The sequence below is a fragment of the Oenanthe melanoleuca genome, chromosome 5, assembly GCF_029582105.1.
Source record: "Oenanthe melanoleuca isolate GR-GAL-2019-014 chromosome 5, OMel1.0, whole genome shotgun sequence".
NCBI classification, from domain to species: domain Eukaryota; kingdom Metazoa; phylum Chordata; class Aves; order Passeriformes; family Muscicapidae; genus Oenanthe; species Oenanthe melanoleuca.
This window is the reverse complement of record NC_079339.1, coordinates 48,665,682-48,680,736: the sequence shown is the minus strand read 5'-3', so window position 1 is coordinate 48,680,736 and position 15,055 is coordinate 48,665,682. Positions and strand designations below refer to the sequence as shown.

Below are 15,055 nucleotides of genomic sequence, written 5' to 3'. Positions count from 1 at the left end.
AAGTGAACCTACATGCTGCATGTATTTGTGAAGTAACTTTACTTGTAGACTGATTTATGTGCAGAAATTTTGGGCTTTTTTATGATTTCATGACAAATGTCACTGGGGCTCCTTGCAGACTCCCCTCATGTCCATTTGGGTCTGCCTGGAGAGCCTGGTGTCACTTCCTGCTCAGAGAAAGAGGTGAGGGGCTGTTTTATTGTGGTTGGGTGTTAGCAACAGACTTGCTTTTTCTGTTCTAACAGGTCGATAAGTCCTTCCTGGAGACTCATGAGCTCACTCCACATGCGGTAATGGCCATCAAATTGCGCTTGGGTGAAAAAGAGATCCTAGAGAAGGCAGTGAAGAGTGCAGCTGCCAGCAGAGAGTATTATACCAAACAAATGGCAGATGGAGCTCCACTTCCCAAGTACGACAAGGGCCATATTGCCTTGTTGGAGAACACTGTGGCAGACTCTAGACTCCCTATTGTCTTGAGAAACCTAGAAGATGTGGAAGAGCAGGGGGACTTAAAGATTGATGAAGCTATTGATGCTGAAGTCACAGAGAATGGGTTTGTAAATGGTGAAAACTCTTTATTTAATGGGACCAAATCAGAAAGTGAAAATCTTAATAAAGAGAAAAGCAACAGAGGGACTGAAGATGCCAAAGAATCTTCTTCAGAAAGTACTGATGAGGTTAAAGAATAGTCCTAAAATTTTACTTTCTTGTGAAATTAAACTAGCTGAAGTTTATCAACAGTGCATTTATGTTGGTGTGTTTCTTTGTTAACATTTCTCTTTCTGCAGAGAAAAATGGTTTTGCTGCTTTATATAAAAATGAATTTTTAAGTTATTTAAACGATTTAGCATCCCTTTTCAATTAAGATTGCCATCTTGCTTTCAGGCAAAAACTGCGGAAAGAGGTGCCTTTGGAAGATTTTGCAGCCCTTTGTTGAACCAAATGTATTTTCTTCCTGGGGAAGAATTAAGCTCTTCTATCTGCTGTGTGTTTGTTGTTCTGTCACTCTGACTACCGAAATTAAAAGCTTGCTTTGCCTCCTGCCAAGAAAAGCAGAAGGCAGGACTGACTCGGTATTCAGCATGAAGGTAGGGGAGCAGTACAGCAGAAAACTGAATGAGAGGATCAGAAACTTGGGAGACTGGAGGAAAACCTGTTTAAAATCAGGTGTGCCAGTCCAGAAAAAGGTAAGGTGGCAACCTTATGATTGGTAGTTTTAAATGTCATTGAGAATCCAAATTGTATACACTTAAAGTGATCTCTGATGATTTCAGTTTACTTTGTCTTTTGTTTACTGTACAAAATATCTTTCTTCTTCAGTCAGAGTTAGGCTGCTACAACACAATGTTCACAAAGTTTTAAAGGCTGACTACTTTTTATTTCCAGACAGTAGTGTTTATTTACAAGGCTGGCAGAGCTACTGGAGATTTTGAAAGCAGATAGGCCAAGCCACAGCTTTGAACTGATCAAAGTGAGGTTACTTCCCTGCTTCTTCAGGTCTTCACAATGAGCTAGAGATGTCAAAGCTACACTTTTGACTAAATCATTATTAAAAGAAAAGTAATGGTCTTGTCTGCTACTCCTTCATTTCTGCATTGTTGAATGTAACATTGAATGTCACATGGTTACCTATCTTACTCGATTTTGTCTTTTGGTTAAGATATTAATTGATCCTGCTTCCTCAAAAGAAATGGCAAGCAGGTTTATGTATTTTTGGCCCAAGACAAAACCACAGCCAAGTCTGCAGTGGTTTTTGCCATTTAGATTGTGTCTTCATCTGATGCACATTTCTTGGGATACCTCCACAACTTAAGCAGGTCTACTGTCACCAGCAGTTTTGGTCACCGTCATAGTACATGTTTGAACTTTAGGTGGAAACAATACAATCCTAGCACTGTGCAATATCAGAACAAGGGTAATTCCATGGCTTGACTTTGAAATTGCCAGGGTATTAGGAGGAGAGGAGGGCAGAATATTTTTATTTTGTGGATCAGTTCAGAGGAGTATAAAGTGGTTTAATTCTGTTCTCAATATTAAGGACTTTTATATCCTTAAGTTCATGATAATGGATAGAACGGAAAGCTTGGACAGTTGTTTAAAACTCAATAGAGGTTGCAAACTGCTCATCTAAGATCAGTTGCAGTAAAATGTCTTTTGGCACATTCATAGTTTTATTAGACTTTGCTTCTTTTATACTGCAATCTGGAAAATGTGTTTTTGCATCTATCTTTGGTGCAATACGCATTTAAGTAGTGACTTTCAGGTTGTCATAGAAGTTCTGGTGTTCAGCTAATATCAGTGTGTGGAAAATAGAAAAAATAGTTTTTTAAAAAATATTTCACTAAGAATGGCATGTTGCCATTGCACCTTGGATATTGCTTCATCACTAACAAGATGCTGGACCAGTATTTTTGTAACTATATGCTGCCTTTGGTAGAATGTTATGGAATTGTTGTCTTGACAATTTAAATGTCATACAAGAGTCATTACATTTTGGTTTTTATTAGGACCAATACTCCATTTCTGTTTCTGCCACTTACATTGCACAACATTGTACTAGATACTATGATGCAATTCTGAAACTAGCCTTCCCTGAAAGTTATAACTGTAATTCAGAATTTAAATGCTTTGATTCAATCTGATACACTGTACTTTGTTTCAGTATTTGCTAATATCTATGGCTTAGCAAAGCCTGTGGTCACCACAGGACAGAATGTGTGGGTTTTCTTGAATAAAATATAGTTCTACCATGTCTTCACTAGTGAGTGTATTATACAAACAAAACCTCTACCTGCTACTGACTGCTATATCTTTTGTGGTCTGTGGGGAGAGGAGTATCTGTCCAGGTGTACAGATAAAGATTAAAAGACAAATAGCTGGGGAAAAAAACAAAAAGTATTCTAGAAAAAAAAAAAGAGAAAGTATTCTACTGAGTGCATGGTCAAATTCTTACTCTTCATCTGTTAGTGTTATTTAGAAAAATATGTTACACACAATAAAAATAGTGAGTAATCTAATTTTGTAATTTGCATTTTTCCTCTATGCATGTAATGGTTCCTTCAGAAGCACTAACCTAAAACTTAAGCTTTTGAAAACTGAGGTGAAAACAAAAAAAATTGGCACTGATGAGCCCTTATTACCATCTGTCATGAAAACAGACCTTTCAAAGCATTTTAAAGTTAACTTTCTTCATAATGTTTGGTTAAGAGGCTGTTCACACTAATCCCAGGCTAAATGCCAAATCTTGCTTCTGTTTAGCTATCTAAAGTATTCCTGTAAGAAAGACATCACTTGCATTTCTCGGACTGTTCTCCAAAAGCAAAAACAGGGGAAAAAAAAGCCTTTTGAATTTTACATGAACCTACCTACTGATGAATCTTTTCCCTAAGAACCTGCAGCTAGTTTGGGTCTGTGCCATGAGGTGATGTCCATATTTCTGTCTTGATAGAGTCAAATTTACAAAATTGAGCAACAACTATGAGCCTGAAAAATGTTTTTAAAGTGTAAATGCAACTGCAGCTTAAGTGCTGTCATGAGTGAAGGAGAAATGAGAGCCTTCTGGCTGGGGAGGTGGGATGGTTTTTGTTCTTGGCTAGAATAAATATTATTTGCCTCAGATATCATTATAAGGTGGTAAGTACAGAAAATCTGTGCAACCCAACAGTGGCTGCCTTCTTGAGGCTGATTTGCCTTAGGGAGGAATGATCATCATGGAGTCATGAAACTCCCATGATTCAAAGGTAGTCTAGAAGATTTAGGTTGTAAAATCTCTAGTTCACATGTTTAAAACCAATAGACTGCTGTCCCTTCTCTCTCCCTCATTTTATAGAAAGGCATGTGAAGTAATTATGAAACATCATTTGAAGTATTTCAGTCAGACAAAAGAAAGGTGCTCCCAAAATCTGCTCTTATTTTCTGATTTTTATGGACTGAAACTCAGTCCAGGTATTTCTTATATTCTGTTCCAAACAGTAGTTTTCAGTAAAAACATTGCCCTACCAAATTTATCTGATGAAGCAATACCCATTCCTTTTCCTCTAGAAGATTTTTAACTGATCCTTGTTGGAGTCAGATATGACCACATGATTTTCATGTAATTACCATCTATATTTAATAGTTTCTATCGAGTTTCCTTCTTTGCATGCACTGCATGCTGTGCAAAGTACAGCACATAAATTGGTGACTCACGGTTAGAAGAGCTTTCTTAGCATTTCGCAGGTTCTACATCTATTTCCTAACAAATGCCACAAGTTTGGAAACCATGTGGAGGATTTTTCAGTTAAAATTAAAAAAACCCCCAACTCTCAGTCCATAATTAAGGAAAAAAAGAAAACCAGAAGTAGTCCTGGTATCTGGACCTGGTGTAATTTTTAATCATGCAAGATTAAGCTAGATAGGGAAGAAAACTGAGGATTTGTCCTTTCCTAAGTGGAAAACAAGAGCTGGACAAGTGAACAACAGCTGGTTATCTGGGAGGCAGGGGTTGCTGTTCTGAAGAGTAGGAAGTTCAGGAATTATTTCAGTAAGTGTTCAAAATCGTCTCCAATTAGTTCTGTAATTACTGTGAAATTTCAGTTAGGCAAGGGCTTCACTATCCCTAGGAGCAGGTGAACATGTGGATCACAAACTGTTGTGTTGAACTGGCAGTGAAGAGCAGACAGTGGCAGTAAGTGGCTGCTGCCTTGCTGTCAGTGCAATGCTGGGGCAACCTCAGGGGTCTGGGTTGGAGTTACTGTTGGCCATGAACTGCTCCTCTGCCATTTTGGAACAAAGGCTCAGTACTAGGGGTTAAGGAAAGGTTTTGCAAATTCAGCATGGAAGGACAAAGCCACAGAGAGCAGCATGGAAATAGAAGATAGTGTATTCAGGTCAGTCACCTGAAACAATGTGTCTAGAATTAGGGACCTGCATCCATGTGATTTTTTTTTTTTTTTTTTTTTTTTTTTTTTTTTTTTTTTTTTTGTGTTTAGCACTATTTTATTGTTTAAAGTTGATCAAACACAGAAGAAGCTTCTGAACCTGAGTCTTCTGTCTTCCCGATCTGGAGAAACCTGACAGTCATTTTCCAATTAAATCTAGTTCAGACATGGCAAAATAGTTGATGCTGGCTGCCACATCTTGTACCTTTGAGCACCTTGAAGTGAATTGGAGTTGAAGACATCTGTAGCCCTTTAAGACTTAACTTTGCTTCTTCAGAAAGGTGCTTAAAATCTGTATGAGTATAGGGAATAGAATCTTGCATGTGACTAATGTTGATTTCACAACTGAGTCACCATTACTTAAGCACAGATTCAAACACCATCAGAACTAGATAATTGAATTTAAACAGTGATATTTAAATTTACTGTTTTTAAAAAATGGGCTAACTTAACAACCCTGAATTTTATTGGCTTTTTAATAGGATTAACAGGGGCAAAAAGTAAGTTTCCCTGTGACATCCCAGGCATGGCAAACACCAAGAGCAGCTTCATTCCAGCTTGCAGCCTTGTTTCATTTACACATGTTACTGACCAGGTACCCTCTTGCTTTGTGTTCAGCTGTAGCAACCTGCCTGTTCCCCAGATGCATTTCTATCCTTGGAGAAGTGTGGGCTGTCCTCTTGGCCAATTCATCACTGTTTGGCATGGCTCTGTGGAAGTCAGTAGGTTTCACATTGTACTGCTACCTTGGACCCACGCAAATGGAGTATTTATTTCTTTATTTTATCTTTCTTTTTGCAAGTGCTGTTTGATTTAAATATGCTGCAGTTTGTTGTCCTATTCACGGAAGTTGCCTGTTCCTCCTATGTAAGGCTGAAATTTGGAAACTGTGTAGGTGTCCTGCATCCAGCAACTGCTTTATGATATGGGTTTAAGGGAAATTCCATTCCTTTTGCTTTATTCCACCCTGGTTCAACGCTTTCAGTAATGTTAATACCTCAGCCAAGGCTCCTAATTTCAGCACTAGTAAGTGGGCTTGTATACAGATTTGTGGTCCCAAGTTAATGAATAATGTGCTTTAAAACTGAATCTCCATGCTGAAACAGGCATGCACAAACAGCCTTCTATGAACTGCAAAGGAATTTTTAGATTGCCTTGAATATCTGTAAGTCCCACTGCCTTGCAGCAATTAATTCAAGTGATTGGATGCTAGGAATGGTTTATTATAATTGCACACAGGTAGTAATTTATTAGGGTGGCTGTTTCTTTTGGCATATGTCAAGAAGGTCAGAGTTTAGGCTTTTTTGGACATTAACCTAGTCTTCTGAAACTCTGAAGTTCCACTTTTTGGTCATTAATTTTGTACATGCTGAGATTGTGACAATTAACCCACTTAATAAAGGTCAAGTTTCAATTTTTTCCAATTTCTGGAACACTTAACTTTATTCCTTCTTGAAAATGGGCAGATACAGAATGATAAATAGTTATTAAATGAGAACGAAGATGTAGTTCTGCTGTCAAGATACTATTGAATGGTTAGTAACAAAAGGACCAGAACTGCCATGGATTTGAAATAAAAGGAATAGCATAGATCAAATTACAAGTAAATGAAATGGAAAAGTGTACATCACAGTGAGCTGTTTAAAGTAATTTCTACATACATTCCTGTTAACTTACTCTACCTAAGCTTCTAAATTATGCAAATCCATAATTTGTCCCTTTAATTTTTTTTCACTTACACATGTGATTTTTTCCTGCAGCTGTAATTCAACATCAAACCACAGCTAAAAGGCATAAACAAGCAAAGCCAGTAAGGAAATGGTGGTGGTGTTTTCAATTGACCAAAACCTAGTTATACCACATTTCTCAATAGCACCTGGATTTAATAAGCCACAAGATTAGGTAAAAATAAACCCTTGGTTCTGTATAGTGGCATCAATTCCTAAAGGCTGCACTGGCAGGTTGCATCTCTTAAGCTATCACTTAAAAATTACTTCTAAAAAGTATCTATCAAAAGGCACATTTATTAATTTTAAATTGTATCATCCATTGAAGAAATGTCTGCAGACAAATCAGTAGTCATCTGCTATGTTAATAAAATCTTTGTACCTTTAGTAGTATTTCGGCACTGAGTGATGTTTGAAAACCTATTTTTCACATTCAGTTTTTAAGTTTTTAGGTATTAACTAAAACAGTGAGTCCTCATGGAATATTACAGGAGCAGTTTATAGGTGAACATTTCAATGCAGGAATGACACACAAATCTTTCAAATGATAAGAAGCTGTGGAATGAAAATAATAGTGTTTCCTGTATAATTTTTTTTATTAAGAAGTAAGAAATGGTGGGATCATTTTCACAAATTCTCAGTCCTGTGCTGCTGACTCAAGGCTCACTTGAAGTACGGGGGTACAAACTGTCCAGCACCATTAACAGGTGCACCAGTGTAATTGCACAACATTCATATTCAAATATCATCACTCAGGATTAGATAAAATTATTTCCCCCTGGAAAACGAGTGTGGCTTTTGAGTTTAAAATGCAGCAGTTTGGTACAATGTGGCTTATTTTTCACAGGAGAGATCTAGCCTTAAAAACTCTTGCCCTGTCCCCAGAGGTTTTTACGCAGACACACACGCTCTTGAGGTACTCCCTGCCCTTTCTCCCTTTGAGAGGAGTTATTAACCTGTGCTAATGCTGCCTAAATGCTCACTAGCTGGTAGCAAATACTTGTGGGACAGATGATTTAGAGCCACTTGATTCAAAACATTCTCAGCTAAAGCTAAGTAATCATTTCAAGTGATCAAATATTGTCTGCTGCGAGAAGCAGATACACAGCACAATGTGCTCAGCAAAGCATATTAATCTTTTCTTTGGATTTTACTTTTGGGACTAGTAATATCCTCTGACAGGACAATTCAGCTGTCTTCAGCTGAGTTTCCAGAAGCAGCAGCATTTTTTTTCTCAGCAACATTAGGTTCAACAGGTAGAATTTCGGCCTAAAATGATGTGCAGTCTTGAGGTGGACCTCATGCCTTTGCAGCAGGAGAAATTAACTAGTATTTTCTTTCTCTTTATTAAGAAAGCTATTTTTGTCATCCATATTGGGCAAATGTATAAAAATAGACAAGTTTTGTATCTTGGCAGGATTAAATGAGAAGTATGTATGTCTTTTTTTCATATCCTTGAATATCAAAGCAAGACAAGCCTATTTAGGAAGTAGAATTTTATTGCTTAACATATATTTGCATCCCGCAGTGAAGACATTCACTTTCATGGCACGTTTTCTCCCAATGGTTTCTAAATGCCTTGCAGCACTCACAAAGCTGAATTTTTGCAGTATTTTTCTGAGATGAAGAAGCATTAATAAGTTTTCTGTCATGAAGAAGGGGCTGCAATAGGGTGGCAGAGCCTGAATCTGTAGTTCTGGTCACAAGAGCAGGTTGCATTTTGAAGTTCATCTGAAATATCTTTGTGAGCAAACTACAAGATTGTTTCTAGAAAGAGGAAAAGAGATGTGCCTGGTACTTGTTTAGAACAAATGTTTACTGAAAACAATCTGTCTTTAGGAATAGAATATCATTAAGCATTGGAATTTTTTCTCCCTAGCTATAGATTGAGGGAAGAAAGTATTGCTGTGACAGCAGTGCTAAGCCTTCCCCAAGGATGGACTGGAATCCACAGGTGTAATTTTACCTGTTCTGATCTGGCATCTTCCCTGAGCTTGGTCAGTGGTGGCAAATGCAAATGAAGTGCTAACTTGGAAAACACTGAGAAACATCCCATTTCCAAGAAGATACAGACAAAATACAGACAATGAAGTCAAGGTGAAGTCTCTAAATGAGAGAGCCTCTAAAGACTCTTAAAGGTAATGGGTAGTTGTGATACAGATACATAAAGTAAGAAAAGGTGTTTAGGGAAAGGCATGACTGGTTGATTTACTGACAAAAATGTTCTCTTAGGGATGTATTAGTCTAAACTGCACAAATCTGCAGGAAAGGGTGAGATTTAGCATATCTTCCTTATGTAAAAACTGAAAACATTTAATCTATCAAAACATCCTATTTTGATGTTTCAAGACTGATTTATTAAAGAAAAAAAACTCTGAGAGGTGACATGATCTCTGCATTTCCCTGCATGTTGTTCAAGCATTTTGTATGCTACTTACATGTCAAGTGTTAAGAATTTGTTGGTCATTTTCAAATCTAGCAAAATTATGGAAAGCTCAGAGATTGCTGAGTCCCATTAAAATCACCAGCCAGGTAGTGCCCTGCTTTAAGGACAGACCTGCTTCATTAGCTCATATGTTGCTAGCAGAAAATTCATGTGGAGACAGCCCTAAACACAGTTCATGGTCAGTCATGAGAGTCAGAAGAAATCTATTCCTTGTTCATAAAAGCAACTTAAAATTTAAACCTTGCTTTAATGACCTTTTAAATGTATAAGCTTGTATGATTCTATTACTTCAACCCTTCGAAATCTTGAAGTCAAAGATTTGAAGAGCTCAGTATCTTAATAGCTTTTTGTTCTCTGGTGCAAGTGGTCAAGAATACATTCTGCTGAGGAACAAACTTGAAGCTGAGTTGTAAAGTTGCTGTTTGGTCCAGCTGCAGTCCCATTCATCCTCCTTTACATAGGTGAGCCAAGGGAGTCTGAAAGGCAGAGAGCCTCAGACTGACCCAACAAAACACAGTTGGCCACTGACACTTCATGCTGTACTAAACAAAATAATAAACCCTCCACTCAGGAAGAGCCTGAAAAGGCTAAGCACTGGTCTCAATGCTTCAGATTTCTGTTAAAGGAAATAGGCAAAATTAAGATGACAATTAGTACTCATCCTATGATTACAAGCAGATTTGGATTGAGGGGGGAAAGTAGAAACTTATTCCATGGGCAGATAATTGTGTGGTTGTCTAAGGAGCAAGGTTTTTGCATTGCTTTTGATGCTTTTTCCATGCATGACAGAATGAAAGTTCAGTGGTCTGGGCTGGATTTCCTACATTCCTCAAAAGACCAGTCAGACCAAGTCTTTGATAATAGATTCATCCATTTGGCAATATGGACCTTGAGGAAATGTGCATAAGTTTCCCTCCTATTTTATTTTATTTGACAACCTTTTTTGAAGATCAGAGCATACTTACAATTTTTATAGAACTCCTAAATCATTAAGCTTACCACATATGCTTATAAATGGGTTTTGTAGTCTGTTCAGTTTTTTCATATGCTAGGTTTATGTCAGGTAAACTGAAATAAATGCAGGCTTCTGACTCCCACCTGATTATTAATATCCCCATGAACACTTGCTGGCAAACTGAATTAACTCTCTATGACTTGAAGTAGCCACTAAATAAGATCCACTTACTTTTTAGCTTTTGGACCTTTCTAGTCTAGTTTCAAGTCAAATGCAGCATGTAAGTGATATATCAGCCTTGGTAAAGGTTGATATGACTGTCCATTATCCTCAGTCTTCTTGGGCTCCTAGAGAGTACAGCTGCTTTGGTCAGCTGGAATTTGGCTATAGGATCTCACCAGTTAAAAAATTTAAGGAGGATGTGCCTAGAACAGGTGCCACCAAGAGGTTTGAAAGTTTGCTATGAAATAATACAGACAGAATAATAGTAATGAGTCATTTAAAACCTCCAACATAGAAATGTTAAACCTAATAAGCCTAAAAATCTGAAGTGTGTCAATTTTCCTGGTTTATATGTTTGTTGGTTTTTTTAAACATCTTTCGTATTTGCAAGATCTCTAAAGACACCCGTGCCCTTTCTGGTAACAGGATAAATACGGTACTTACTGGAATGAGATCTCATTTTGTTCCATTTCAAACCAAATAAGTGTGCTTTAGAGATCATGGAAGTCTGTAAAGGGATTTGCCTCCAAAGCTAACAAGCCAGCCATGGAACAAAGGGAGAATAGCCCTAGTTTGAAGTCAGCAGTTACCAAAAGGCAGTGTGTTGGCACTCTTAGTGTCAGTTTCCCCCTTTTTAAGCATTCTGCAGTATTCTGGAGGAAGTGCCTCATGCTGTGGTGCAGATCTCTAGCTTTGCTCATCCCTTTTCTCCTCTAATTGACATTCAGAGGAAATGGACAGCGCAGTCTGCTGCTTCATTCTCCATAGCTGCATATGAGCATTTTCAAATGTACTGTGTCTGGTCATAGGAGTCATAGAGCATTATTTCATTAGTAAATTAAAGAACTGCAGAAGGATTTGGTGTTAGCAACATATCAGGCCAGAACCTTGGACTTGGACTCCAGATTATCCATTGAGCCCACAGCAGGGAGCAGCTGACCAGCTGTACCTCCAGAAGTGTCTAACTTCAGACATGACTGAGCCAAGCTCACAGGGTATGTGCATCCCCAATTTCCACAAAGTCACACTTTGTTAAAAAAAAAAAAAAAAGGACCTGGTCATTTCCTGTGCTGTCTGAGAGATCTGGGGGAAATAAAAACAACCAAAAAAACCCAAAACTAGAAACCTCAACAAGACATAACACCCTAATTCGCAAACTGTTTTGTTGTGTTTCTGCCTGAATCTCATCAGGCACTAGCTGGTGCCACTTTCAGAGCACTATTTCTTAATTCTCTCTTCTTCACTTCATACTTATCTCACTTTAGAGAGTGTGAAATTTTTCAGTTCATTATGTTCTGAACTGTTATTTAATTGAAGCCCCTAATGTTCAGTCAGTACACACTGCACACAGTCATTTAAAATATTCCAGCAGTGCACTTTTTTTATAAGTGCTTCAATTGGAAGTGATCAAGGTTTGAGACTTCCAGCCTATAAAGGCTTCTGCTGTGGAAATGTGAAGTGCTACTCTCAATAATTTCAAACTGCTTCCTAAGCAGGCCTTCTGTTCTGACTCTCTTAAACTGCAGCATAATTTCTCAGCATGGTTTATGCCCAGAACCTTCATTTAATGGCTTACACAGAAAGGAGCAAGTTGCAGGATTTGATGGAGCCCACTGTCTGTGGAGCATGGTGGGAAGCCCTGCTCTCTGAACAGAGAAGCTGGGTGGGAGATTTTTGTTCCACTCACCCCATCTTGTCCAGAACTGCTGGAACAGAGTGACTGCCCCCACTGCCCTTTTCTCTGCATGCTGTGTGCCATGCTTGCAGCTTTGTCCTCAGCTCCATGGGACCTGGTGTGACTGAAGTGTGAGCACAAAGACACCTCTAAATGGATTTTTTCCAGTGACATGCTCTGAAAGTCCTGTGTTGTAAGGTGGAGAGCACCTAGAAGAAACGAGGATAAGCCATGGCATCAAGGAGGGTAGATCACAGCCAGCTGCAGTGCCACTGCCCTGGAGTGGAGCTGTGCTGCAGGGAAGGGACTGCCCAAGGATGAGGTGCAGCCAAGCAGCTCATTAAAGTTTCTCTGCCCGTATTTTGGACATGGCTGCTACCTGTGACAGCACAGACTGCAAGCTTGCTTTTCTTCCCTTTTCCACAACCTTTGTGTGGATGACAAAAGGGACTGTGCTGGGGATGGCTGTCTTCCATCTTCCTGAGCCTGATCTGTGCAGCAAAGGAAAGGCTCTGCTTGTAAGGGAGAGAGTGAAGCTTTCACTCTCCTTCTCCTGCTGCTCAGAGCAGATGATACACAGGAATCACCAGCTGTCTGTTGTGGTGGGACAGGCTAGTGGCAGCAGTAAATGAAGAGTCTCCACCACTCTTCATTGTTCAAATTTAAAACTGAAGAGGAGCCAGAGATTGCATTTTATTGAAAATGCTTGGTAATCTCTAGTAATGACCTAGTCTAACTAAAGAACAAGCACTTGTTAAAGGTCATTTTCCAAGTGCTGTCATCCTCTACTCTAATTAATATCAGCCATGTATGATGTTGGCAGTGGCTTCAAATATTTTAGCATGGGAAGACTGGACTTCCAGTGACATTTTTAATGAAAAAATGTAAATCATCTCTCATGAATGCTGTAATCAAGGTATTCATTAGCTAATCCTGGACTGCAGAGGAACACCTACAGAAATAAGCTGTGAATCTTGGATAATACTGTAGGAGTGAGAAGTTTTCCAGACATAATCCAGTAAACTGCTATCAGCTAGGGACATGTCTAAAGAGGCATGGTTCAGGTAGCCAAAAAGACCATGAAAAAGACAAATGAAGCACAAGAAGGCAAGGTCTACACTACTCATGCTTAATGAAGATGTAGAACAAGTGGCTCAGGAATGTGCAGATTTGGGAAACTGTTTTGTTGAAGATCCTTCTCCCAATCCTTTAAGAAGATTGAGGGAAGCCCTGAAGGATGAGCAGACACTATTATATCCTTTCCACAGTCACTAGCAGTAACCACACCAACTCTAGATGTATTCCTTGAGGCAGGAAGGGTTCACTAGGACATGACCCTGAATCCAGTTACCTGGCTATGTCCATAATGTGCCCTTGTCCAAGACAGAGGCATCCAGTGTTGATACAAAGACAGGGGGAAATGGTGATTCTATTTCTATTCTTGGCAGCTGGTTTCAATGTTTGATGACTCTCATTTTCAAAAACAAAATTTTCCTATTGCTTCAGGTCCTAGTGGTAGATTTTGTACTGCTTTGTTTTGCTAGATGCAAAAACTCTCTCTCTAGTCCCTGGAAATTTCCCTCTGTGAATATACTTGTATGGAATAGTCAAGTTTACCTCCCAGGCTTCTTCTTTTGATGAGAGAGGCACTGAAGGCCTCTTGCTGTAAGTTTCCTCCAGCCTGAAAATGTTTTTAGGATCTCCCCTTTGTGTTCCTCTAATTTTTCAGTACTCCTTGAAGATTCCTCCACTGGAATATATTTAGTTGCTCATAACACTAAAGCTGTTTATGGTGGTATTTCTCTTTTTGATTGCCATTTTGCCTGGTCGAATATCAAAGTCCTTCAGTAGTCCTCTTTGTCTTAATGATCCTTAGCCCTCCCACTGAGTTCCATGCTTATCATTTCAATTACTGCTATTGATGATACTGTTTCAATAGTTCACAGGTGAAGCCTGTATTCTGGTTTCTAGACATCTGGCTTTGAATTCAAGTGCATTAAAAAGTTCTCAGGTTTCATGATCCCATTTAATAAGTATTTTTGACAAGAATGTAAGAGCTTCTTGATGATAATGCCTGCAATTGTTATGGCTTCTTAAATTCTTTTTTTTTTTTTAGATGAATTTTCTAATTTTTATAAGTCCAGTGTTGGTGTTTTTTTTTAAATCTCCTTGAGTTAGTGTGCTGCATGCCATGATGGTACAAGAAATTCTATAGTCAAGTTTAATGTCTCCTGGAATATTTTTACTTGCATAGATAAAAATAGGGACATGTTCTCCAGTACATTTTCTTGGAACAGAGATTGCTAAACTCCACACTTTTCACATTTAGTCATAATTTCAGAAAAACAACAGAACATAACTTCTTGTAAAGTTTGTGAAGTTCAGCTCCAAATTCAGTTTTCCTGATAGTGGGTTGAATCAAAAGCTTGTCTCTCCAGGTACCTTCTCTTTTTCCAGTACAGGACAAGGACTGCACAGAATGGGTGGTTTTGGCTCTTGTTAAATGTCTTCATGCTCAGGAGGTAGTTTGTACAGCCATTCAGTAAGGAAAAACAGGGATCATCTGCACTAGGCAATTCTTAGGCTTCTCCTGGGAATGATCAGAAATAAATGTCTCTGCTCAGGCAGTGCCAGGCCAGAGATGTTCACAAACTGTGTCAGAGCTGTAGAGTTTCTTACCAGGGTCTGTGCAAGCCTTCACAATCATAGAATCATGGAATGGTTTGGGTTGTGAAGGACTTTAAAGATCATCCTGTTCCAACCATCTGCCATGGGCAGGGACACCTTCCCCTAGACCAGGCTGCTGAAAGCCCCATCCAGCCTGGCCTGGAACAATTCCAGGGATGGGGCACCCACAGCTTCTCTGGGCAACCTGTAGCAGCGCCTGACCACCCTCACAGGAAAGAATTTTTTCTTATATGTGTTTTAAACATCCCCTTTTTCAGTCTGAAGCCATTCCCCTTTGTCCTTGTGAACAGTCCCTCTACAGGTGCCTTGCACCCTTCAGGTACTGAGAGGCCTCAACAAGGTTCCCCTGGAGCTTTCTGTTCCCCAGAAAACATCCCAATTCTCTCATTCTTTCCTCATTGAGGAGGGACTCCATCCCTGTAA

General features: G+C 39.0%; 1 protein-coding gene across 1 annotated transcript in view; it reads left to right on the top strand.

The window, feature by feature from the left end:
- Window positions 1-2,758, top strand: part of SETD3 (SET domain containing 3, actin N3(tau)-histidine methyltransferase) — a 61,974-nt gene extending 59,216 nt beyond the window's left edge. The window contains exon 13 of the mRNA XM_056494227.1: window positions 246-2,758. Within this exon, the coding sequence (XP_056350202.1) occupies window positions 246-689 (444 nt within the window). The 3' untranslated portion in view covers window positions 690-2,758. The remainder of the gene's footprint in view (window positions 1-245) is intronic.
- Window positions 2,759-15,055: the final 12,297 nt, after the last annotated feature.